The sequence below is a fragment of the Canis lupus genome, chromosome 4, assembly GCF_003254725.2.
Source record: "Canis lupus dingo isolate Sandy chromosome 4, ASM325472v2, whole genome shotgun sequence".
Classification (NCBI taxonomy): Eukaryota; Metazoa; Chordata; class Mammalia; order Carnivora; family Canidae; genus Canis; species Canis lupus.
The window spans coordinates 39,271,996-39,298,590 of NC_064246.1; the positions used below are offsets into that span (position 1 = coordinate 39,271,996).

A 26,595-nucleotide genomic window follows, 5' to 3' on the forward strand; every position below is an offset into this window, starting at 1 on the left:
AGGCCACATGTTTGGGAAGCTAAGAAATCAAGTATCTGGGCTCTACATTTCCTGCCAAGATTTACAAACTGGAGGTCTTCAAGAGAACTTCTTCTAAAAGGAAGGGCAAAAGCCCACTGCAGTCAGTAGGAACTTGCTCGAATAGCGCCTACTCTGTGATGTCCCCCCAAGGCTACCTCAAGCCATTATCTGCACCCTCTGTTCCCGCTGTACCCACTTCCCTCTTCAGGCACTCTATTAATCATCTCCCTCCAGGTTTTGAACTCCTCTGGGATGAGGACCAAGGCCAAGTTCACGTGTGTATCTCCCCTCTCTCCCCTCCACCTCTCTGTACCTGGAACAGAATGCAGATACCATGACTTCTGAGTGAACAAAGAAGTGGTTTAGCTCCACTATCAAGGATATGTACTGCAAGGACAAGGGGTTAAGAAGAACCATGAGGTATTGAGCACCTGCTGTACACCAATTTCCATGCTACATACTTCATGTACCATATTTTATTAATTCACAAAAATGATGGCAAGTAGGGATGATTTTCACCCTGTTTTGCAGGTAGAGAAAGTGAGGCCTGTTAGGGAAGGTAAGTAACTTGCCAAAGACACTCAGCCTGCTGCCAACCTGGGCCCGAAACCAGATGGCTACCTCATAGGATTGGCCAGAGAAGGCAATGGAAGGAAGTCAGGGGGCTCAGAGCACTCACTTCCTCTGTAAGCCCACAGGCACCTTCTAGAGCCTTCTTGGCTATGTTGCCTTGGGAGGAAGGTAAGGACATAGGGTGTTGGAGCTCCCAGGGGCTCCCGATGCACTTCTGTCCTTGAGCTCAGAAGGATATGAATGTCCCAGTGTAGCCCGGAATGCCCAGCAGAGCGGCCACCAGGGCAGGGGTCAGGGGGGAACAGCAGACAGCGAGTAGAGGCATGGGGAGGGGTGAATGCAGCATGTTTGTCATCACCAGGGCAGCTCAACCACTCAAAGGCCACATTAAACAACAGCCCCCCTGCCCTGAGAAAGCTTCCTGAGTTCAGGAACAATAAAATCTATATGCATATACCTCTTCACCTGTGCGCAGGCCCTTCCCTATTCAACAAATTGCCACCGGTCTTCTCTCTGGAACGATCACAGGTAGCATGGATCTAGAGCTTAGCACCTGTCAGGAGCTCTCGCATAATTCTCATAACATCCCTATGAAGTAGTTCTGTCACTACCATCATGTCACACGTGAGAAAACTGAGCTCCAACAAGAGACATGACCCATAATCTACAGCTACAATGTGGTGGGCCAGAATTCCTTCTCAGGCTTGCCTCCAGAAGTCACAGTCCCCCTAAAAGGGGGACCATTATAGAAGGTGGAACCCTACCTTTAGAATTAGGCAGACTTTGTCTGAACTTTGATTCCGACTTCTCCTCTCTGTATCTCAATGTCCTCATCTGTAAAACGAGAAGAATGTCTGTCTGCCTTGTGAGGCCATTGGCGCAACTACAGGGAGTAGGGGTAAGGGGCTTCCACCAGGGCCAGGTGTAGAGTAGGCGCTCAACAAATATTGCTTCCCTTCCTCTGGCTGGGGCAACCTGCTATACGGCCTCTCCCCGTCATGTATCTTTAGGATTTCAGTTTCCATGAAGATCCAGCACACTCTAAAGCCAGCTCTGCTCTCAGAAATGGAAGGGACTCCTCTCAGTTCAGAGACCTCTGCTGGCCTGACAGAGCCTGGCTGCAGAAAGTGGCTCAGGACACCCAACACCAGGCCTCTTCTGCCTCTCCTAGACCTGTCATGGTATTGTGGGATGAGGGGATGTCAGAAGGGCCATTACCCTGGGCCTTGGGATCCAATCTTCAAATTTATATATTCTCTTCAAATAAGGCTAAATATATAGTCACAGAGAAACACCAAAGGAATAAAGAAGACAACTGTCACACAGCTTTAAACTTTGTCTGATGGCTACACCACAGGGCATACGGCTCACTTAGGAATTTATACCTATAACATATGTGTTAAGCCTGCATTATCTTAGAAGCAGCACAATCACGTGACGCTATGTGATGTGTGTGTGTGTGTGTGTGTGTGTGTGTGTGAAAGATGTGAGACTGTTAAGTGCTGACACCTCTCACAGAAGGCTCTTCTGGCCACCCAGGTTCAACTCCCTCCTTCTGACAGATTAGAGACACAAGGGTCAGGGAGGAGATGTCACTGACATATTCAAGGGAACCTGCACCAAAGGTAACTGCTTTTAGGTCAAAGTGGCCACCTGGGAACAGGGATGGGGGGTTGGGAGCAGGAGCTGGGGAGGGAATGACTGCGAGAAGCTGAAAACTCACATGCCGAAGATAATCACCCTTTCTGGCCTGTTGGTAGAGTTGGAAATTTCTACCCAGAGAGATGATAGTCCCCAGCCCTGCCTGGCCCACTGTCAGAACCTCCCAAGAAACTTGTTTAAAAATGCAGTTGGCCTTGACTCACCTCTAGGGACTGCTTCTGTAGGTTTGGGTGGATCTATTATAATTTTTTAAATTTTTTATTTTAATAATTTTAATAAGCATCTATATTTTTAATAAGGTCCTCAGGGAATTTGAATGGCCATCAAAGTTGAAGAAGGACTTGACTAAAGCTGTCTCAAAGAAGGTACATATCAAACCAGGCCGATGTACAATCATTTCTAGACATGAGCAGAAGGGATGGGGCCTGGCATTCAGTCAGCCGTTCACTCAGGTGTTTTTAGCATTCAGTTACTTCACAGATGATGGATTTAGTGGAGGAATGTGATCAGGGTTGTATCACTCAGAATAGACTAGGGTATGCCACATTAACAAACAACTCCAAAAGCTCAGTGGTTTAAAACAACCAAAGCTATTTCTCACTCTTGCAACATGTTCGTCAGGGGCCAGTGGGGCCTCTGCTCCACATCTGACTTTGGGGCCCAGGATGACAGATCAGCCACTGTCTGAAATCATGCTGCTGATCACACTAGATGGAAAGAGGGTTCTTGGAAGGTCTCATGTTGGTATGTAAATGGTCTGGCCCAGAAATGACACAAGTCACTGCTGCTCAAAATCACTGACTGGAACTAATTACATGGCCCCAACTGACCCTCAGGGCATTTATTGGTTCATGACTGCTGTGCCTTCTTGCTATATAGCAGGAGGGGGTGGTGCTTCTATCAGCAAGGCAAAGGTTTTCCAGGAACCTCAGCTGATATCTCTTTGGTCAGAAGCAGGACCTATGGTCACCCCTAGCAACAAAGGAACCTAGGGTAGTACATTTTAAAGGGGCATCTGCAGCTTCAAACAAAATTGGGTTCTGTTGATAAAGAAAGAGAATGGATACCTCATAAGCAACTAGAAATAAATAGGTAGATAGAAGTGTCACTGGAGAATGAGGTATGGTGTTAGAAGTAATATGACAAACATAGATGATGGGTCCAGACTCCGGTGCAATAGCAGAGGGCTGGACTATGAACTTGGTTTTACTGAGCTCACTAATTTAAAGGATGGCTGAGTGGTTCCCTATGTTATCAAATGATTAAAACTCCTAAAGTAACGTACATGGTAATTCTGGATACATATTAATCAAGATTTCTGTCCCACTAATAGAATACAACCGAGTATCAAGACCATATTATTAGCTATTAAGGGCCTACTATGTACCAGGTTCTGCATATACATAACTGCTAATTTTCAGGGCAACAAAAGGTAGGTATTAATATCATCTCCATTTTACAGATGACCAAACCAAGGCTCTTACTGGTTAATGGATGACTCTAAGTCACACAGCCAATAAGCAGAGGTGCTGTGTCCAAACCCAACCCAGATCCCAAACTTCTCACTCTCTTCTCATTATTATCTCAGGTTGCCTCTTTCACTAGAAATCCTTTAGTAATAATTCCAAATGACAATGCATTAAAAACAGCAAAGCCTAAATGTTACCTAAGATGCATATTTGGTTGGTAGGAAAGGCAGTGATAGTACTGATTGGTGCTGAGAACTCCTGCTTATTAAAGCCCTGTTTTTTAGTGTGTATTTGGATCCATTTTGTCATTAGATATACTGGAAAACATCAGAAAGAAACAAAATGAAGCAGCCGAGATCACATGGCATAGATGTAGCCAACACACTACAGACAGGCAATCTTGAGAAACTCTGGATGCTGTTAATTAGGAAATGAACAGCTGTCCAGCCTAAAAATTGGCAGAGCTCTCTGGATGACGACACAGAAACAAGAAGAAAAAGGGCCACACCATCGAAGTGAATAAGAATCAACAACGTGTCTACCCCAAGTGGCTGTGGTGTCTAAATGCAGCCTGGATCCAGTTCTTAGGGCTCCGGAATACTCTTGCTTAGGGACCAGGATCTTGGATGATATGGAAGGTTACCAAGGCAACCCAGAGATTGACTCCTAACCTTGGGGCTGGCTCCCTGATCCAGTCTCCTAGTCCATGTAGTCATATATTATAGACCATTTAGACCTGTATTATGGACAGCTTTCTAGGTTGTACCTAACTCCTCTGAATATTGGCTGTATTCTAACATTTGATTGAAGGCAGTATCAAAAATCTTTTAAGATTTTTTGATTTATTAATTCATGAGAGACACATAGAGAGGCAGAGACATCGGCAGAGGGAGAGCAGGCCCCCTGCAAGGAGCCTGATGTGGGATTCGATCCCAGGACCCCGGGATCACAGCCTGAGCCAAAGGCAGACACTCAACCACTGAGCCACCCAGGCATTCCCAGTATCAAAAATCTTAAACAGCCTTATTCTATATGTAGAAGAGCAAATTTCCCACTCATTCGTTATTTTTTTCATGTATACATAACATATTTTCCAAGAGCCTGTCTAGGTGAAACAGACAATCCATTCATGGACTTTAGAGGTCAGTGGGGGAGACAGAATTAAATTAAATAACCCACCAACCCAAAGGTAAATCTGCAACTGAAATAGGTTATTAAACATTTGCTAAGGAAAAAAAAAAAAAACATTTGCTAAGGACCAGGAATTATACTAAATGGATTGCCAAAATGGCACTTAATCTCCAAGGTCTGGAGGAGTGGAGGCTTGAAGAGGTGATTCACCTTTCCCAAAGTCACACTGCCCCAAAGTGACAGCTGGAATTCCAATCCTGCGCTACCTGATGCAAAAAACCCATGCATGCACTTGGCTGCTTTCTCATATCTCTCCTGGCAACCTATAAATCTCAATTCTTTCCAGCTCCTGCCCTTTCTCCTTTGAGACCTGGGTTTGGGCTTAATGGAGTTTCCACTCTTTTATGCAGTCTTTGATATAAAATATTCCAGAAGCTGGTATGTGCAATTCACTGGGATTGGGAATCTTGTTAAAGAAAGATTTTAAAACTTATTTTCAACACTTAATAACATTCCACACAGAGCCCCCATATAATGACACAATACAGTAGTAGGGAAACATTCAGGTGTTCAAGCTCGATTCTCCAGATCCAAGTGTGATAAGAGAGACTCTGATGAGAGTATGGTCATCATTGCTGTAGAGCATTATACAAGCACATGTCACACATGGCTCCTGTTCCACAGGGACATGGGACAATTTACACGCTCCACCCCTGCCCTGGTCTTATTCACCTCTCTCCTGTCACTGCTTGGGATCAGCACCCGCTCAGAATATGGCTTCTAATGTTACATATCCACTAAAACCAGAGGGCTTCTGTCTCTGACCTGCTTAAGTTTTCAAGGTCAATGGAAACATCTTCCTTTGGAGTACTGGTCTCCCAAGGCAAAAATAGTCACTTTGTTTCCAGAAACAAAATTACCCTCACATGTACTGGGTTGGAATGACAAGAAGGGCAATAGTGCAGGATGCATCACAAGGCAGAACCAGGTGGCCCTCTGCCTAGCCCTCTACATGTGCCCAGGTGCCATTCTGGGCTTTATTGAGAAATCCCTGACCTCTGAAATCTTAGCAATATGTACCTTTTCTTCTTCTCCTGAGATCAGAGCTTTGCTCAACTCCTGAATATCCAGAGTCTGGGAGGTGAACAGATGTGAACAATCACTTACCAAGGATGGTATATTAGGTCATTGTGATAGAAATTAAAACAATGACGGACCACCAGATTTCTATTAACGTGCATAAAATTTGATATGATGACAGCATCAGATGCTGCTATGCATGTGGGTCAGCAGGACACTCCATTACTGGTGGTAACGCCAAATGTCTCTGCCAATTTGGAAGATGCCTTGGCAGTTTCTTACAAAGATAAGATGGTGCATGATACAATAAAGAAAACACATCCCCATGTATTTCCTGAAATGAGTTACTTTCATCCACACAAGAATATACACATATGTTTATTGCTCATTTATTTGATGGTCAAGACTTGAAAGCAACCATCAGGTCCTTCCATAGGGGAATGGATCAACAAGCTCTAGTACAAAAAAAAAAAAAAAAAAAGCTCTAGTATATCCATACTCTGAATATGATTCAGTGATGAAAAGTCTTGTGTTAAAAAAAAAAAAAAAGAAAAGAAAAGTCTTGTGTTATCAGAAAAAAAAAAAAAAAAAAGGTTTGTGTTATCGGGATGCCTGGATGGTTCAGCGGTTGAGGGTCTGCCTTTGGCCCAGGCCATGATCCCGGAGTCTTGGGATTGCGTCCTGCATAATGCTTCCTGCATGGAGCCTGCTTCTCCCTCTGCCTGTGTGTCTGCCTTTCTCTCTCTGTGTGTCTCTGGAATAAATAAATAAAATCTTTTAAAAAATATATTCAACACTTATTTTTTCCTAAAGAATATCTGAAAATGAGACTACCTGGGTCAAAGTTAAAGCAATAATCTGCATAGAATGTCTAAAGGTCTTGGATTATTAACATAGCAATGGTGCCCTCTAGTGTATCACGTATTACACATTCCTTGGTTGGGGATGAGAGCAGTCTGGATTTAAGTAGGTGGCTTCCTACTGAAAATCTGGATGAACAATAAGCCTCCCCTAGGCTTAATCACCTTAGCTCCTCAAACCCCCACCCACTGATACCAATTCCAGAGGCAAGGTCACAGATACATGGTGCAGCAACTTATCACAGTTCGGAGTGCCACTGACCAAGACACAAGGTCCCAATAACCTACAGTGAGATTGCCAAGATTGAACCACCTACTGCCAATCTCCAGGATCACTTTCTTATTAGATCAATAGGCGAATCCATCATTTCCTGTTATAACGCCTCTCTCTTTTCTGGAGGTTGTGGCTTAAACGATACCCACCCTTTCCACACATGCACATGCACTGGGTCATCTCAAGGATGGTAAGGTATTAAGAAAATGTCATTAACATTAATGTTTGCCATTAATTGAGAAAGACTGAGCTGATGTTCAAGGATAAGTATAAACTAACACCTGAATATTTATTTTGAGGATTAATTCAAACTCTCTTGGGTAGGAAACGTCAACCAAGAGAGCATCCCAGATCGGTCCATTCTGCCTCTTCCCAGTAACCAAGGATATGGCAGAGATTATTATTTACATCCACGCCCACCCCCACTGCTTGTGTAAGATGAGGAAATAACAGCCGACCTAATTGCCCCAGGTGGACAGGAGTTGAGCTAATAAAAGTCAAGGGCTAAAAGGAGAGGACAGTGGTGGCAGCCCTGAAGTTCCCATGGTGAATTGCGGCTAAAAACAAATCAGGATAAAACGCCTTACCTGATGTGTGATGCCCACAAGATCTCAGGAGTAACATAGCTTGGGTTAAACGCTGCAAAATTTGGATTCAGAAAACCTGGGTTCAAAGCCTCCTCTTCAGCCTCTAGCTATGTGATCAGGCGATATATGGTCTCCATTTCTGCATCTGTAAAACAGCAGTGACATTACCTGCTTTTCAGTTTCTTGCCAAGTGTAAAGTGTTTAGCATGGTGCCTGACATATCCCATTTACTTGATATTAATTTATTATTATCACCACTATTATTGGCAGTGTCTATCATCTGGGAGGAAACCCACACACGCAGGAAAAGAATTCACGGAAACTTTTGTCTTCTTGTCACAATGTTGTCATTTTCCAATTTCCTAAAAGAAGTGTGCACTGCTATAAAAACCTGAAGGGAGGGGACCCCGGGGTGGCGCAGCGGTTTAGCGCCGCCGTCTGCCCAGGGCGTGATCCTGGAGACCCCAGATTAAGTCCCACGTCGGGCTCCCTGCATGGAGCCTGCTTCTTCCTCTGCCTGTGTCTCTCATGAATAAATCTTTAAAAAAATTTTTTTAAAAAAATATGAAAGGAGAGGGACGCCTGGGTGCCTCAGCGGTTGAGCGTCTGCCTCCGGCCCAGGGCGTGATCCTAGGGTCTCGGGATCGAGTCCCTCCTCGGGCTCCCGGCATGGAGCCTGCTTCTCCCTTTGCCTGTGTCTCTGCCTCTCTCTGTGTGTCTTTCATGATTAATAAATAAAATCTTAAAAAAAAAGAATAAAATCTGAAGGGAGAGAAAGTACCTTTCTCTTTTTGGCATAATACAAATTTGACTAGTCTACTGTTGCCCAAATTGCCCGGGCTCCTCCTATTGCTCAGGAGGGCGTTGGGGGTCGTGTTAAAAGCACAGATTCCTAGGGCCCGACCGAAAAATACTGAATCGGAACATGTCACGAACAAACCTGTTTATACCGTTAACGAGTCCCACAGATGATTCTTATCATTGGGCAGTTGGGTGGGACCTGCTGGTTTAAAACCAGCGGGGCAGGGACTGCGCGAGAAACGCCAACGCAGGTTGCGGCAATCACGAGGGCCCGGGCCTCCAATTCGCGTTCTGTCCCGCACACTGGCGCCGAGCGAGCAGGAGCCTGGGGGTTGTAGTTTCCAGGAGCCAGACCTCTGCCTATAAGAAAGGCGAGGATGACTGCCAAAAACTTCCCGCCCCACAATGCAAAGGCCAGCGGTGACGTCATCCGCGGAGCGCCGGAGATGGAGCGGGCAGTTGCTACCGCTCCTACCTCTACCCCCGTTGCCTCGGAGCCGGCTTCCCCTGCCGCCGCCGCCGCCGCCGCCGCCGCCGCCGCCGCCCCCCCCGCCCCCGCCCCCTCCCTGCCCTCCCCGCTCTCCCCTCCCCCCTCCGCCTCCCCTTTCTCCACCTCCCCCGCCGCCTCCTTCTTGGGCGCTTCTGCCCTCTCTACACGACTCAGGCTCTCTGCCCCTGAGCAGCCGTGTTCGGTCTCCTTTGTGGTCCCGGGGCGCAGCCATGGCGGACGGCGGCGGCGGCGGGGGCCCCGGCTCGGTGGGCGGCGGCGGAGCGGGCCAGGCCTCGGCGGGGTCGGCGACGGGCGCGGCGGGGGCCGGCGGGAGCGGCGGCCCCATCAACCCGGCCTCGCTGCCTCCCGGCGACCCGCAGCTCATCGCTCTCATCGTGGAGCAGCTCAAGAGCAGGGGCCTGTTTGACAGCTTCCGCCGGGACTGCCTGGCCGACGTGGACACCAAGGTAGCCGGGGCCGGGCGTGAGGACGGCAGGGTCGCAGCTTGGCTTTTCTAAAGCAGAGAGAAAACCGAAAGATACTTTAAACCGCTTGAGGCAGTGCAGAAAGCTTCCGGAGTCGTGTACACGTGGTTGGGCTCCCAGCCCCATGACTGCGAGCGGGGCGGCGGTCCAGTCGTTGTGTGAACGTAGGGGGGAGAGCCTGCATCCTGTCTTTCCCAAGCTGAGACGTCTTTGAGCCCCTCAGTAACAAACCTCTGTGTGTTAAGAACGTTGGAGAAGACCAGTAAGGAAGCGAGAAGGCGTGAATGCGCCGTCGTCACCTGTGGTAGCTGCTAGCTATTGCTTCTTCCCGCTAGCTTAGTGATTTGCACTTTGGGTATCCAGTCGAATTAAGGTACGCCCTTAATTACCCTTTTACTCCAGAACCGACACCCTTTTACTCCACCGTGGCTCAAAGGGGATTTGGTGCCAATTTTAGATCCGAATGCCTCCTAGTAAAATGCTATTTCATGTTACTTGCCACAGCCCTGGGAATTCCATGAAGCCACGTGTTACCAGACATAACAGTAGTTGCTGGAATGTTCCATTCTCTCCCTTTTCAGAAGCTTTTCTAAGAAGATTAGGTTTGTCGGTGTAGGAGGCACCGTTAACTCCTCTAGGGAAGTGATTTCTCCTCTCTGAGAAAATCTGCCTAACAGGAGGATTGTGAACCTAAAATTACAACTCAAAGATAGGAAAAGACGTCCTCCATTTAGTCATTGACATTTACTGGCCTATAGCATGGGGGCTGTGTGGATACAGGAACAAGTAAGTCATTACCTGTCCTCAAAGCTTGTACTGTAGGGTAGAAAACTGACATGTGGACCTGAGAGTATAAACAGTAAGTGGTGCTAGAAGTGGTTAATGCTTAATTTTCCTTATGTGAGGTGTCTCAGATACATACCAACTGAGCTTCCACCATTCCCAGGACTCTGGGTATTCTTAACTTCCCATCACAAGTTCTCCACTCATATCTCTTATGTTCAGTTTTATGCAGCTAAATCCATGTAGTATGCATGTTATTTTAAAAAGAAACAGGGATGCCTGGGTGGCTCAGTGGTTGAGCCTTTGGCTCAGGACCTGATCCTGGGGTCCTGGGATCAAGTCCCACGTCGGGCTCCCTGCATGGAGCCTGCTTCTCCCTCTGCCTGTGTCTCTGCCTCTCTGTGTATGTGTCTCATGAATAGATAAATAACATCTTTAAAAAAAGGAAATCAGTATTGTAAAGCTGTCGGGGAAAGGAGAGTTGGAGCCTCCCCCCACATAACACCTTATATGTTCCTTCCATTAGCTACTGGGTGGTTTTAATTCTGGAAGACAGTGTGTTTTCAGACACTGTTGCTTTAGCTCCATGGTCTCAGTGTGACTCTTGGATCAGCAACACCAACCTCACCTGAGAATTTGTTAGAAATATATATTCTTAGGCTTAGGCCCTTTCCCAGACTGCTGAAATATTTGGGGGAAAATGTACTGATGATGTTTGTAATTTACTTTGCAATGCACCCAAAATACAAATAGAACAAACTGATAAGTGAATCAAGTGAGGGATAGATAGTGCAATAAAATGTTAATGGCAGGTACATTCTGTCCTTTCACTTCAAGAACTGAAGGGATTGTTCTATATTGTCAAGATCTTTTCGGGTTTGGGGATGATATTTGCTGTCCTTTGTCCTTTTTCAGTAAGCAGTAACTTATTTCAAACAGGGTAACGTATTTTCTTTTTTTTTTTTTTTTTTAAAGATTTTATTTATTTATTCATGATAGTCACACAGAGAGAGACAGAGAGGCAGAGACACAGGCAGAGGGAGAAGCAGGCTCCATGCACCGGGAGCCCGACGTGGGATTCGATCCCGGGTCTCGAGGATCGCGCCCCGGGCCAAAGGCAGGCGCCAAACCGCTGCGCCACCCAGGGATCCCGGGTAACGTATTTTCAATAGCAGAAAGTATAATATCAGGACGCATAGTTCCCAGTTACAAATTAATTCTAGTTCCTTTAAGCAAAGGAGTGAATCTGTTGACTTGAGGAATGCAAGAAAGGACTAAATGAGCAAACTGGGGGAATCCCTGGGTGGCTCAGCGGTTTAGTGCCTGCCTTTGGCCCAGGGTGTGATCCTGGAGTCCCGGGATCAAGTCCCACGTCAGGCTCCCTGCATGAAGCCTGCTTCTCCCTCTGCCTGCGTCTCTGCCTCTCTCTGTGTGTGTCTCTCATGAATAAATAAATTAAATCTTAAAAAAAAAAAAAAAAAACGAGCAAACTGCCAGAAGAGGGATGCGTTTGGAACCAAGGATGCTCCACAGGGGCTGTCTTTCATCTCTGCTCTATAACTCTTTTATTGTCACTGCAGAGTCATCCATTTGGTTACTAGTATTTTGATTACATCTTACATCTTCTTCCTATAGAAAAGGGCTCTCAACTCCTATTCAAAAAATCTCAGGGAACATCAGCATTGTCTTAGCATGGGTCAGGCACCAGCCTTGCCGTCAGGAGAACATGGCACCCTCTGCCGGACCTTTGTGAGGGAAGGAGGACGAGTTGCTAGGTAGATAGTACATGGGTGTTTGTGTGTCAATTCACTTGGCCGTTGGCAGAATCTGCATATAGAGTTGAAGCGTGCTGATTTGTCTATTTCATTTACCTGTTAGCAAACTTTTGCCTCGGTGACACTGCATAATAAACCAAATCACAATGGCTTAGGATAAGCGTTCATTCTCATGCTGCTAGGGTTACAGGTCAGCTGGAGTTCAGCTAACCTAAGTAGGCTTCAGCTAGGTGACTCAGGTGGCCTGGGTTTGGGTTTAGCTCGGCTATGTATAAACTCATCTTAGGTCCCAGGACATGCCCTCATAGACGGTCACTAGAGCACAAGAACCAAGCTAGACAGAGCACAACCACATCGAAGGTCTTCGGTCACTAGCACTCCATTGACAAGACCATATCGTGTTGCTAAAACTCCCAACTTCATTGGGGTTAGGGAAGCAGTCCCTGCGCAGCAGGAGAACAGGGGTGATGCTTAACAGCAATGCTTACTGTTATTCTTGATTTGAAGAAGAGCAGCTGATTGTACCAGAAAGTCTTGGAGGCTGAGAACATATATTCCATGTGTTTATCAAGTTCCTTCTAATTTTGTTCTGATCATAGTTGGATATAAAACATTTGAGGCCGATAAATAGCTCAAGCTCCATTTTTGGACTTAAGCTGTGCTTCGCCTCAGCCTTTCCCAGTGTTCCATAGGCTTTGACTTTAGTCTCCTATTTTCATAGCGCCCTGAGGTTTGGGTGGCCCTACATTTTATACAGTATACTTTCCTGAGTCCTTATTTGTTGCTGAGATACCCTGTGAGGTAAGTGGGGCGTAGCATTTCAGGTTTACAAATGGAAATAACTGAGACTGAAAGGTTGGTGACTTGTTGAAAGTCAGACGGCCAGTTAGTGGTGGCTCTGGGCTAGAACCCAGTTCCTCTGATTTAGAAACAGACTAGGTCTGACCTTGGATTTGCCACATTTTGGCCATGTGGGCAAGTTGTTTCTTTTTTCTAAGTGTAAATTTCTTATCTCTAATATGGGGGCAGGAGAGAGTTCTGGAACCTCCCTGTACCATTACTTGGAAAGTAAGTAGGATGATAAAGCATCTGGCCTTGTGCCTGCCCACCATAAAGTAAGCTCTTGCATTGCTTGTTAATGTATGCTCTGCTGTGCTATGTGGGGTGATCTTCATAGGCATGGTGGAAGTGTCTCTAAGGTCTTAAAATCTACATTTCTCTGAAAAGCAGTATTCTTGAATGACTGATTTCTAAACTTTGGTGCATATAACTTCTTTCCTTGCCTCCTCTTCTTAATGTTTTAGCCAGCTTACCAAAACCTGAGGCAGAAGGTGGATAATTTTGTGTCAACACATCTGGACAAGCAGGAATGGAATCCTACAATGAACAAAAACCAGTTGCGAAATGGTCTGAGGCAGAGTGTGGTTCAGTAAGTAGAATTAAGAGTCAAAAGGCGATAATCATGTAGGATGCACAAGAAAGCTGATAGGCATCATTATTTGGTCAGGGTGAATGGCATTTTACAGCAAATCCCACACACAAGTCCTAGCAGTCCACCCTTTATTAAAGTTAAGGTTCAAGTAAGCAAAGGACTCAGCTGACATTCTTGCTAGTTTATCCAACCTCCTTAGACTCCTGTGTAAACTCTACCGGGTGCATTGAAAGATACTTCAAGTTGTGAAACACAGTTCTCTCTTGCTTGAAGTTTTCAGCATAGTCGGCACATACATAGGAGTTTTAGACCCAGATAGCAGTGTTTGGATCTTGGGCAAGAGGAGTTGGATCTTTAGTATCATAAGGAAATGGGAGTTCTACAAAATCTTTGAGTCCATATGGCCCTCTCACATGTAATGGCAGCTTTTAGGAAGGCATGGAGTCTTATTAAAGCATGGCCTTCACAGTAACAAACGGAACCTTAGTTAATAAGGTGCTGCTGATAGCTCATCCAAGTGACTTCTTAATGTTGCTGGGCATAAAAGTGGAGGCAGTCATGGAATATGGTGTCCTAAGATAAGTTTTTCTAATCTACTTGAGATCTTTTTTGCTCTTATTACTGGCACTCATGTTCAAGTCTTGATCCACTGAACTCTACTGGAATATCTAAAAGCTTGTGAAGCCTACCTCCTTAGGTATAGAAATATGAGGGAATTATGCTTAGTGAAAAAAACCAATATCAAAAAGAAGTATGGTGACTCCATATATGTAACATTGGTGAACAAAGTTATAGCAATGGAGACAAAAATAGTGGTTGCCTAGGGCTTTAGGGATAGGAGGAGGAGGGGAGTGAGTGTGACTTGAAAGGGGTAGCACAAGGGGATACTCTGGTGGTATGGGTAAGATCTTCATTACCTGCAGTTACGTGGTGAAATGGCACAGAGCTACGCATACAACAGAGTGTGGTTACATGTGTGAAAACTAAGGTTGGGTTGTACTGGTTATCATTTTTCCAGTTTGATATTGCACTGTCAGTATGCAGGGTGCACAGACCTTCAAAGAATGATCTTTTTGTTTCCACAAGGTCAGGGATGTTGGAAGCTGGAGTGGACAGAATCATTTCTCAAGTGGTGGATCCCAAACTAAACCACATCTTTAGACCACAGATAGAAAGAGCAATTCATGAGTTCCTGGCGGCCAAGAAAAAAGAAGCTGTGCCAGCGCCCCCTCCAGAGCCTGAGAGCCAGGACCCCCCAGCTCCATCCCAGGATGCTTCCTAAGGTCCGGTATCCCATCTTTTGTCCAGGAGCATTCATCTCTGACTTATAGATAAATAAAATGGATAGAAAAGGGGTAAGCCACTATTGGGGATCATATTCTTTATGTATTCAGAAAAGCATTTACTGCAGATAGACTTCACCTACTATTTAAAAGTCATTTTTTACTGAGAACTAATGAATAGCATTCTCCTGTCTTGGTATGAGTTTCTGTGCCACCAGAGCTAAACATTTAAGCTGTGAATAGATGCTTCATTAGAAATAGTTAGCATCTATTAGATGCTATTAGATGCATTAGAAACTATTAGAAATAGATTAGCATCTATTAGAAATAGATGCTTCATTAGAAAGCCTGGGATGATTGTTGTGCACAAGAGAAATTCAAAGGAAAGTTCTGTTTTTCTGAAATTGATAAAACAAGTCTCACGCCTGGACATGAATTAAACTTGGGCTTGCAATTTGAATATAAAGTCGAACAATGTATTAAAAAACGCCATCCTAAATAAGACTCCGTTTGCTTTAAGCCCTGCTGTATTTCCCTGTATTTAGGGATTATAGTTTACCAGTGACAGTTACCATGGGATTCTTGTGTTATATGCATACCCCTTCTAATTACATTTGGGATTTAATTTAATCTTAAAAGCCAGCTATAGATGCACAAAGCAATACTTTTTGCAGGCTTTGAGACATTAGTAAATATGAGCAGTGATCAGCAAGTAAGCAGTGGATTCTTACCTAGCCATTGTTAGTAATCTGTCCTCTCAGTCCATTTTGGTGTTCTGTTTGTAAGATTCATTAAGATGTTTATAATTTTTTATAAGAAAGCATCAATGAGTGAACAGAACAAGAGCATAAAGCTCGTGTGGGGCACTGCCTTAAGGGGAGGGGGGTTGTCTTTTTGTGCCTGTATTGGGGGAAAACCTCAGTTCCATTATGGAGTGTAAAACATTACCAGTCTTTAAGTTTAATTGTAAATTCCTTTAGAAGCATTAAAATCAAATGTAGTCTCTTATCAAAAAGCATTTTAATCTGATTCTCTTATCTTTTCAGAGTATGTCTGACACCTTTTGGAAGCTCCATTGAATTAACCGCGAAGAAATGGATTCGGTTACTTAAGAGTACAACTTCGGAATGAAGACAGGCCGAGGTCATCACTGATTTCAGCATGCAGCCCTGACTGTGGGCAGTGTCCAGATTGAACAGGCAGTAGCAGAGTTGACCATGTGTGCTCCCTCATTGTGCTGTCATCTGGTCAGCCTGTCAAAGGGGATGACACCCAGTAGACACTACAGAGGTATAAAGAAACACTACATCAGTCTGGGTTGTCCTGAATCAAACCTTTATACTTGAACTTGAAGACTGTGTGGATTTTAGGGTTTTTGTGTTTGGGTATCCCTAGAGGGGCTGTAGCTATAGTGAAGGAACATAATCAGTTCCAAAGATGCAATTTCAAAGAATGACAGTGAAGGATAGCATGGAGTAGGTATTAGTGCTTATTTGTCAACTAGAATGTTTAAGCCATTAGCACCAAATAGCTCTAAAGTTGACGTGACCCTCTTGTACATGAATCTTGTAGCTTCGGCTTCTTTTCCTCTGTAAGAGGTGACGACACATGGGACCCTAGAATGTGAGGAAGTGCAGACACCAGGTATAAGGAAAAACATGTGCAGGCTCTCTGTCCAGGGCTGCTTCCTATCCTGCAAGGGCTTATGAATCTTGGGTGTGTTTATTTTATTCTCATGTTTATGTTTTTTAGAAAAGTTGAATGATCAATAAATGGCTTAAGTTTTGTAATCATTTGATACTCTTACTCTGAAGCCTCAGCCGAATGGTAGCCTCCAGGCCTGTGAGCCTGTGAAAACTAACCTTTGTCCTCTGCCTGCTATTCCTCTGGCTGCACAGGATTAGTGGGCCTCGGCAGGGTTGGGGGCGGGGGCAGGGGGGTGGATTGCTGCACGTAACCTGGAGCTGCCCACCCCCTGAAGCTAGTAGGTAGCACTGGAGTAGTAGTCCCTCTCCTTCCCTGGCCCACTACTGATGCCCATCACTAGTTGAGGGCAGAATGATCTATCCCTGTTTCTCAAACTTGAGTGTATGGCAGCATCACCCCGGTATCTTGGAAGGATGCACGTTCTGCCCCAGAGGTTCAGTAGTGGGGATCTGAGCGTGTTGCTTATGCTCCAGGTGGTGTTCATGCTGCTGGCCCTTAGCAAACATTCTGTACTGCAAGCCTTGAATAATGGCAAAGCTTACTTCAAAGAGTTTTGGTTCTTAGTTGAATCTGTCACGGGATGTTGTTCATCTAACAAATTGTAACCTAGTGAGCTGGTTCCCGGTTAAAACGAACCACCTCCACCTTTACCTTTTCTTGGCTTATATCAGATGTTCAGGCATTAGGTTACCCTATTTCTGCCATTTACTCATGGAGGGGAAATAGGTTCCCAAGCATTCTGGGAAGCCTCACTGGCACTGGGAACTAAAGTAAGTTCTAACAGAACCATTAAACAGCAGTGCTGCCGAGAGCAGAATCCCCCAGCAGGAGTGGCATCGCCCTGGAACTTAGAAATGCACCCCCCCCCCCCCCCCCCCGCCACCCCAGACCTGATTCACAGACTACTGGAGGAGGAGGTCCAACAAGCCCCTCTGGTGATCTGATGCACACCAAAAATCATTTTCTCTTGAAGAAATGTTTTTGGGAAAGCTGGTGATGTTGACAGGCAATGACAGTTTGATTCTAATTAGTGTGTAAATGCATCTCTTCTAATAGCTCTTGAGGGGTGTTTTGTTTTTTAATTCCTGGCAGTTCCTTGCCTGCATGTAACCTGCCTGCATGTAACAAAGCTTTCAAACTAAGTGTCTTCTGAAGATGAGTTTGCTTTGCAGAACATTGGTGAGAACTCTGCAGAGACTCACTGGCTATTAAACATAGAGATATCTGTGGGGGGCCCAGCAAAGGTCAAGGCCTGGCATGGGCCTGAGGCTAGCCCTGAGGCCCAGGTTTGAAAACTGCATCTGGGTCAGCACTGGCCAGGCCCTGCCTCTCTTGGCTGCCCTAAGGATGCTGAGGACAGGGTGGGAAGCAGACAGGACAGCTGGCACAGCCAAGCTTTTATTGGCACTGTATTGCACCCTGTCGGTCACCTTACTCGTGAGGAGCCAGGAGGTCAACTTTTATGGTCTTGTCACTGGGAATGGGCCTGGCTCCAAGGCCACATGGTAGTAATTACTCGTCTTCTCAAATTGGTCACACTGCCTGTAACCTAGCCAGTCTTTCTGTCTCCAGTGTCCAAACTGCCATTTAGCCATCCGTCCAGAAACACTGCTTTTATCAGATCTCTCCCTCACTCTTGAACCTTTGAAAGAAAGTAGACGAACAAGGTACCGACCAGGTGGCAGATGTTTTCTTACGCATAAATTTCATTCTCATGACCCTGTTAGGATTTATTCTCCATTCTGTGGATGAGGCAACCTAGACTGAGGTGAAGCAACCTCAGTTGTATAATATACTCTTTATATACTATTACGTAGGGGAGCAGGGTTTGAACCCAAGCCTCTGAATTCAAAGCTCATGTTACCTTCCCTATCCCACCGCCTTGCTACTCTGCCTCCTTATTATTTAACAGAACAAGTCAAACTTGTCAGTCCTTTGGGGTCCACCTTTCATTCCAAATGTAGGCCAAGATTAAGTCAGCTTGACCTCTTGCTCCATCTCAGTGCCTGCCCTTAGCTCTAGCCAGTCTGCTTCCCTCAAATGTCAATCACAGGGCAGAGTTTGCAAACCAGCTCTGCCCTCTAGGCATGTTCTGTAGACAATGGACCTGTGACTATTGTCTGTTGTTTTGTTTTTAATTAATTACCAATATTTCAAAATGGGGAGAATTCCATATAGAGCTCTATTTCTGGCACCTAACGAAAAATGTCAAGGTTGGCAACATACTTGTGTTCCCGATGGATAACAATCCGCCAGAACTCTATAGCAGCTCTCTACTTTAGACAACATGTGGGACATGCAGATGCCACTGGCTGGCTTCTTTCATTTCCATCTGGCCCCTGAGGATGTTGGAGATACTTGCCCTCCAACAAGTGTCATCGTCCTGTGATTAAGATTATTCAAAACATCTCCAGCTAGAGGGCCAGATCTTCTAGACTGATTTTCACGGAGACTAGATTTTCAGCTACCTGATTTGGGCTCCAGAATTTTCAAGCTTGGAATGGAATCTGAAGTTCCCTCTCTGACATCTCCTTTGGGTGTCCAGATCAAGCCTATCCATGGATGAGTGAAGGTCACAGAACGTTGAACATAGAAGTGGGCTCAGGGTACAACCAGGATGCAGACAAAACCAGTACACAGTATTCTTGGAAGCCCCTTAGACTCTCCCTGAGCAGCAGTCTCACCAGGACTGAAGCCAGAAGAGGGTATGTCTGTGTAGCCCAATCAATGTATAAAGCTTCAAGTTTTAAATGAAAGAGCGAAGGGTAGTAGAGTATGCCACCTCAAAATATGACCGCAGGAATTCAAGATAGGCTACCCCCAAGTTTGCCTTTTTGATATATGGATTACTTAGAGCTGCAGGCACTTGAGAAACAGCAAATAAAGAGAGGCTTTCACTGAATTCCTTTTACTTGCTTAAAGGCAGATACCCTAAAAGGAACACAGTCGTCACAGATCCCCTCCCAGGAGGTTCATCAACCAGGGAGGACTGACTCTCACCACAAGAGAAGAGACTAGAAGTCAACTCCACACCCTGACAAACTTCATCACAAACTATTTCACCTCCCATCTGTTCTTCTATAAAGGCCCGCTCATCTTTCCTAAAAATCACTGACTCTCCCTTAAAGGACCTACCTACCTACCCCTCCTCTTTCCCTATTGAGCCGGTATTTAATCTTGAATTCTAAGCCACCTCAGGGAGTTACTTATTTTTCCCTGGGTGTCTCCATGGCTAATGAGGTATACATGTTAAGACACTTCCGGTTTTCTCTTGTTAATCTGTCTTTTATTACAGAGGTCTCAGCTGGGTACTCAAAGGGTAAAGAGAAAATCATTTTGATCCCCCTACAAGAACATTAGATTGGCTATGGTAGGGGTTAAACAATGGTCAGGGTGGGCATTTGAATGTGACAAAGCTTATGGAGCTCTCTATTGGGAGCAGCATTAGGTCTCCATAGAGGGGATTTTGTAGGCAGGCGGGAGAAGTTTGTCAGACTCAGCCTGACCCGGAGTCGTAATGATGGCCAACCTCACAACAATCCTATGAGCTCACACAGTGTGCTGGTTCAAGGCTCAAAGTTCGAATCCCAACTCTGCCACTTGGGCTCTGGAGCAGCATTAGTGATGGATTGTTTCTGCTACAGTACGTGAACAAAGAAACACCAAAACCTTATCAGCCTCACACAGGTTTCTCGCTGACAGAAAATGGCTGTGATCCAGGCAACACTCCAGGGCAAGTCTTCAAGGCGACATTGAGCATTCTGGCCGCTTTAATCTTTTAGTCCTTCATCTGAACCCACGACCTCTTCCATAAGAGCACAGCAGAGGAAGAGAACCACGGAAGGTCTCACGGGAGGTAGGAATGACATGGCCTGCAGGCCTGTGGCTTTCACTCGAAGCCCATTGGCCACAAGTAGGCACGGGGCCTACCTAACTGCAAGGGCACAGAGAGGTACACACACTCATATGCCCAGAAGGAGAAGAGAACCAAATGTGGGTGAGGTCCAGAAGGCTACGTCAGCGTGCCCTCCCAACCACTGAATATATGGTGTCTTTCTGTAGAGATCCTAATCCTGCTCCATGGAAAGTGATCTCAAAGTACCATCTAGTGGCCTCCTCTAGCTCAAGGCCTAGGAGGTCTCTGCATTAGCAGTTAGGCACCTCCTCCTCTATTAGACCTCAGAGCTAAAGAGAGAAAAGTCATCCGCCTAATATCCCACCTAATCCCTAACAGGGGAGTAACTAGAAAGGGGAAGAACCCTGCAGCTCTGCTGTGAAGCCACTTAACCTAGGAATGGCAGGTGTCCCCTGTAGGCCGGCTCAGCCTGATTCGTTCTCTGTGGCCTCTAGCACCACCCTCTATTGACGTTCTTCCACTGCCACTGTGTTTCTTTTCCCAACACACTGGCTATACCACACTCTTGGAGAATCTGAATTGAGAGGCTGTTCAGCTTTCTCAATCCTCATCCTGCTGTAGGAAACTAGAGCCTCTAGGGTCATTTTAAGTTTGGAGCTAAGACTTTAGGAGCCTGAGGATCATGGGGGTTTGGATCAGAATGACTATCTTCTAAATGTAGTAGGAGTTTTACCTGACAGATTCCAGCCAGCAACATGGGCTAGAAGCCACGCTCACAATTTTTTTTGAGACCCAACTCATAAATCTGCTGTATTCTTTTGCTCCCTTGCTCGCATACCTCTCTCTTGACTGAAACTTTGAGTCTGGGGCGTCTGGGTGGCTCAGTCAGTCAAGCATCTGCCTTCAGCTCAGGTCATGATCTCGGGGTCCTGGGATCAAGCCCCACATCAGGCTCCTTGCTTAGCAGGGGGTCTGCTTCTCTCTCTCCCTCTGCCCCTCCCCAACCCCTCTCTTTCTCAAATAAAAGTCTTAAAAAAATGAAAGAAACTTTGAGTCTATGGGGCTTCTGTATAAAAGCTAAGCCTTACACTTTTTTTCCCTGAGCCATTTGTCCAGCCGAAGTTTTTGTGAGCACCACATGTTTAATCTGATCATTGCATGGAGGCCTTTGTCATATAAGGGTTCTCTGATCTCTTCTTGTAAGACTTTGCCAAATGCAGGCAACATCAACCATATTATGCTATTAAAAATCTATTTTCCTGCCTCTTATAGCTACAAGTTCATTAGGTACATGATGCACCCCTGAGCTACAGCTGCCCAGTACATACTACTTTTATGTATATTGATTTATTTGCATATTTGCAGCATGGAACTAAAAAATGCCCTGACCAATCTTCTAATGACATCTGATTGACTTGTCCATTAATGATCCCCCAGTTAATAGATTTGTCTTCATCTGACAGATTGGGTTTGTACTTCCCAAGTTACCTAAATTAAGCTCTTTATTTTGGAATAATTTTATCCACATATAGTTGTAAGAAATAATACTGAGAGCACCTGTGTAAACTTTCATATTTACCTGGTTTCTCCACTGGTAACATTTTACAACACAATAATATAATCCCCCATCCAGGACTGCTTTATTTAAAAACTGATGGCTGGGCAGCCCAGGTGGCTCAGTGGTTTAGCGCCACCTACAGCCCAGGGCATGATCCTGAAGTCTCAGGATTGAGTCCCGCATCAGGCTCCCTGCATGGAGCTTGCTTCTGCCTCTGCCTGTGTCTCTGTCTCTCATGAATAAATTTAAAAAATATTTTTAAAAAATAAAAAAATAATAAAAATAAAAACTGATGGCCTTTGCCTTTATTATTTTTTGTATCAAGGCTAGTCATTATATACTTATTTATTTTGTTTGTTTAATGATTTGTTAATTCAAAAAAATAGTTTTGAAAACTTACAAGGATGCCAGGCAGTGCACTTCACCGTAGGATTATAACAGTGGCCATGAAAGACAAGTTCCCCAGATCACGAATATATTTCCCTGGTTTCTCTGAAGCAGGATGGGGGCGGGCAGTCGTGTTTCAAAATGCCACAGAGCTGACAGGAAGAGGGAGAAAAACGGAGAAATCCATTGAAATCAACAAGGGCCACAGCAGTTTTGGCTGGAAAGCCAGGGACTAAGGCCAGATGACAGTACATTAAGGAGAGAGGGGCCCCTCTTTGGTAATGACTGAGCTGTTTGTGTATTTGTTTTTTTACATAGACAATACTTGTATGTGGAAAGATAGTCCAAGCGTATGAATGGGTTTCACAGGGAGAACGCCCCACTGGTGTCCCTCCAAGCTCCCAGATGCCCTCTCAGCAGCAACTGCCAGTACCAGGTTCATACTCGGCCCTCCAGAGATGGCGTGAGTACACAGGCATGTAAGGTCCTACATTTATCTTCAGCTGGGATGCACTCCACCTCTCTAACAGTCCTCAGAAGTTCCTGGAGCAAAGATGAGAACGGGCTTAGGAGCTCTGAATGGCCAGCAGGTCAAGGGGGGCGGGGGGTGGAGGCAGTGGGCAAAATGACAGCCATCTTGCAGTTACAGAAAGATGCGCAGTGATCAGATAAGAGGAGGTAGCCTGTTCTGAGTGCTTGCCACATGCAGGCCACTACAGCCACTCCACTAAAGGGCTTCCCTGCGGGAAGACAGTGTCATTGTCTCCACTCACAATGAAAGAAATGAGCACTCACCTGAGGTCGTCCAGTGACATGTGCCTTGCTGAGAGTTCAACCCTGCTCTGTTCATCTCCAAAACTAAGCTATTTTTCCCCTGATTTTTATTGCAATAAAATATAAATAATTATATATAACTACATACAATATATAAAATATTAAATATATATAAATACATAAATATATAAAATTTACTATCTTAATCATTTTTAGGTGTCCAGTAGCATTAATTACATTCACCTTGTTATTCAACTATCACCACCACCCATCTCCAGAACTTTCACATCTTCCCCAGCTGAAACTCTGTCCGCATTACCACCAACTGGTCCTTCCCCGGTCCCTCAACCCTGTAATCACCATTCCACTTCCTGTCTCTGTGAGGTTGAGTACTCCGGAACCGCAGATAAGTGCAGCCATTCCGTGCCGGTCCTCTGCCTCTGGCTTATTGTGCACCTAGCACTACCACCCCATCTTCAGACCTCATTTAAGTTTGGCCTGTTGGTGCCAAAGGCAATTCTGTGTAGTGAAAGTGAAAGAATCACAGGGCGCACTGAGTTGCTGCATCTCTTTTGTCTCCTTTAATCTGGAACAGCCCCTCTCTAAGATTCCAGGCCAGAACTTCTGTAGAACAGCTCTTACCCTGGGTTTGTCTGATGATTTCTTCATGATGAGATTCTAATCCTGCAGCTTTGTAGGAACATCCCAGAAGGGAAGATGCATTCTTGTCATAGCCTCCTGTTAGATGCTTGACTTAGATGGGTCCCTTTGTGGCTGACATTAACTTCGATCACCTGGTTAAAGTGGTGTCGCCAGATTGCCAGATCACTCTTTTGTTCATCTGTGATAAATTAGTACTTTTGTGGGGAGGCATTTTGAGATTTTCCAAGTATTCTGCTCTTCATCAGACATTCATGCCCATTGACATAGCTCTGTTGAATCACAGGTCACTCTTGACCTTGGCCAAGTAGGGGTTTTGCAATTCCATCACTCCTTCTCCACTCATTAGTTGGCATCCTACTATAATCAAAAGTTTTCTCTTGTCCCTGTTTATTGATTCAACTTGTTTACTTCTGTCTGTAGGGACCCGTGGATTCCTATTTCACTCAATGTGTTATACAGTCTCGTTCTATCATTACCTCTTTCGACATCAGATTGTCCCAAGTTTGGCTGGCTTTTGTATCCTGTGACATTCCTCCGTCTGGCCTTGAGCACCTCCTTACTTCCTGACACAAGGAGGTGGACTAGGCTTATCTAGGACTTTTCCTGCTCCTGCCCTGGAATCTGTCATTTCTCCAAGAAGTTTTGATTCCTTTATCTGGTATTTAAAAGTCAAACTGAGTTCCGGATGTGCCACTGCTCCCAGACCCACCTGCGGTGCGTCCGAGTTTCTTTCCTTCCTTTAACTGCCATTCTTTCTCTAGCCCCTCCCACTAACCTCAATACATTTACACTGCATCGGTCACCTCAACACAAACCAACCTCCTGTCACTGCCAGCACCCTGACCCCTGACAGATGGCTCCTCGCTAGTTCTGGTTCTGACAAACCATGCTGGTCTACTGCCCCCTGCTCCCATCTCCATGATGCTTACCGCATGGCTCAGTAACTGTCTGCAAACTTCTGACCTGAGCTCTACTTAAGGATCAGATGGTATGAACAGACAAGTTCTTCCTGAGAGGGAACTGGCCAGGGGTGGTGACAGTGAAGAGACACAATGGCTGACACAGTGGATCATCACCATGTGACAGCCCCTGCCAGGCAGGGCAGGTGGCTCAGCTGTCCTTGGGCTTGATTACAAGAGGAAACAGGATGGTTACCTCCCAGACAGTGTGGCATAGCAGAGAGACAGCAAGTTTTGGAGGCAAGCTAGTCCTTCATATTCTCTTTGTTCACATTATCTAATTGTCTCCACCCTACCCCCACCCCCAACCTGCCTCCTGTGTCTCTTGCTGTGGCTCCATGTCAACTACTCTGGTAGCAGGCCACCTGTCTTTCTCATGCCTTTCCAGAATTTATTCTTCATACACCCAGCAAGACCCCTTCAAACATACCCACCAGGTTGGATGAAAGGCCATGCTGCCATTTGCATGAGCTGTGGAAACTGACAAAAACTTATTTATAGTCTGTATGTTATTAATAGGCTGGGATATTATTAGTCCCATCCCAAGCACAAACCTCCCCATAAATGCTTGGGCAGGGGTGGATGGAAACACAGTGAATATTATTGGATGAAACCCTCATAAAAGGAGTATCATAATACATCATTCTATTTCCCCTCATTAAGTCTGTGCTGAGAACATCCTGTGGTTTACAGTTGTAACCATCTGACCTGGGGACTCAGGACCATTTCTATCCTTCCTTGGCCCAGCCTCCCGCCTCCCTGAAAGAACATGTTTGCACAGTTGGCATCAGTAAAATGGTCCTTTACTATCAGCAAAGCCTGTAGCCACAACTCACACAGAACTCCAGGGAGACAAGCCAGACTACAGAGGGGGCTGTTTGCCCAAGCCAGTTCTGGGATGACATGGTTCTGAACGAAAATCAAATTTAAGAAGGCCAGCTCTGCCTGTTTCCCTACCTAGACCTTACTCCTGAAAGGCACTCCCTCTCCTACCTGCAGCAGAAAGGAGAGAGGATGGACACCAAGGGAGACATATGGGCCCCCAGTCCCAGAGTGCAGCCTATCTGAACCCAGGACATGTCAGGCCAGAGAACAGTCCCATGCCGGGTAGTCACATGGAGGGAGGGACAACATGAGAAATGGAGAGGACTCTTCCAGGGCCAGTAGAACCAGGCCTTGCTCTCCTTGCTAGGCTCCTAAGCAGAAAAGAAAGAGGAAGAAGATGCTCTCTGAGGGAGCAGAGCCAGCTCTGTACCACTCGAATCTCATAAGATGGGCAGAGAAAGGTGATGACTGGGCCTGTGAGTGGATACTTAGTGACTTCACACTAGCCCCGTGGCCCAACTAGGGCCCTGGAATTTGACCAGTTCCTACAGTACTTTTTCCCCTGGTGAGTGCGGGTGTCCTTCGTGGGATCAGCCCCAGGGTAGAGTGAAGGGAGGTGCAGGGGCCCAGGGAGGCAGGAGCAGACCTTCTGCAAATGTGTCTGGGGTTGTTGTAAGAATCAGAAACAGGAGGTGTGTGGGGCACCTGGGTGGCTCAGTCAGTTAAGTGTCTGACTCTTGATTTCAGCTAATGTCATGATCTTGGGATTATGAGATCAAGCCCTGTGATGGGCTCTGTGCTGGAATGAAGCCTGCTTAAGATTCTCTCTCTCTCTCTTTCCCTCTGCCTCTTCCCTATGCTCGCTAACTCTCTCTCTCTCTCTCAAAAGAAAAAAAAAAAAGAGGAAGAAATAGGAATTGGCTTGGAGATGGTTTTCAAGTGCCCTGATGTGGCACTGGCCATGGACTTGTGGCCCATCCATTTGTGAGGAGTGATAACAACCATTATACTCAAGGAACAGGGTCGCCTCAACCTCTCCCTCTGTTATCTGGCAGCTTTTCTTGTTCCAGGGGCTCTGAGGTATGACACTCCTCTCAAGGCCATGCCAGGCCCTGTGGGAACAGAAGAGGGACAGGAGAGGAAAAGCAAGTAGAAGAAGG

General features: G+C 45.7%; 1 protein-coding gene and 1 long non-coding RNA gene across 4 annotated transcripts; one reads left to right on the forward strand and one right to left on the reverse strand.

Moving 5' to 3' along the window:
* Positions 1-6,301: 6,301 nt before the first annotated feature.
* LOC112651916 (uncharacterized) lies at positions 6,302-9,086 on the reverse strand. 2 transcript variants are annotated; one of them, XR_004814982.2, is made up of 4 exons: positions 9,072-9,086; positions 8,598-8,818; positions 7,658-7,802; positions 6,302-6,690 (listed from the first exon to the last, which is right to left on the reverse strand). It is a non-coding gene; the product is annotated as an uncharacterized LOC112651916 (long non-coding RNA). The 2 variants fall into 2 exon arrangements; XR_003131155.3 differs by lacking the exon at positions 9,072-9,086 and having other exon boundaries at positions 8,598-8,875.
* A 52-nt stretch (positions 9,087-9,138) lies between these two features.
* Positions 9,139-16,496, forward strand: BOD1 (biorientation of chromosomes in cell division 1). Of its 2 annotated transcripts, none has more exons than XR_003131154.3 (4): positions 9,139-9,415; positions 13,296-13,420; positions 14,510-14,778; positions 15,753-16,496. XR_003131154.3 is itself a non-coding variant. In XM_025435265.3 (4 exons), the coding sequence occupies exons 1-3, from the start codon at positions 9,179-9,181 to the stop codon at positions 14,703-14,705; spliced, it is 558 nt and encodes a 185-aa protein (XP_025291050.1). In that variant the 5' UTR covers positions 9,139-9,178; the 3' UTR covers position 14,706; positions 15,753-16,496. The 2 variants fall into 2 exon arrangements, 1 of the variants encoding a protein (XP_025291050.1); XM_025435265.3 differs by having other exon boundaries at positions 14,510-14,706.
* The last annotated feature ends 10,099 nt before the right edge of the window (positions 16,497-26,595 follow it).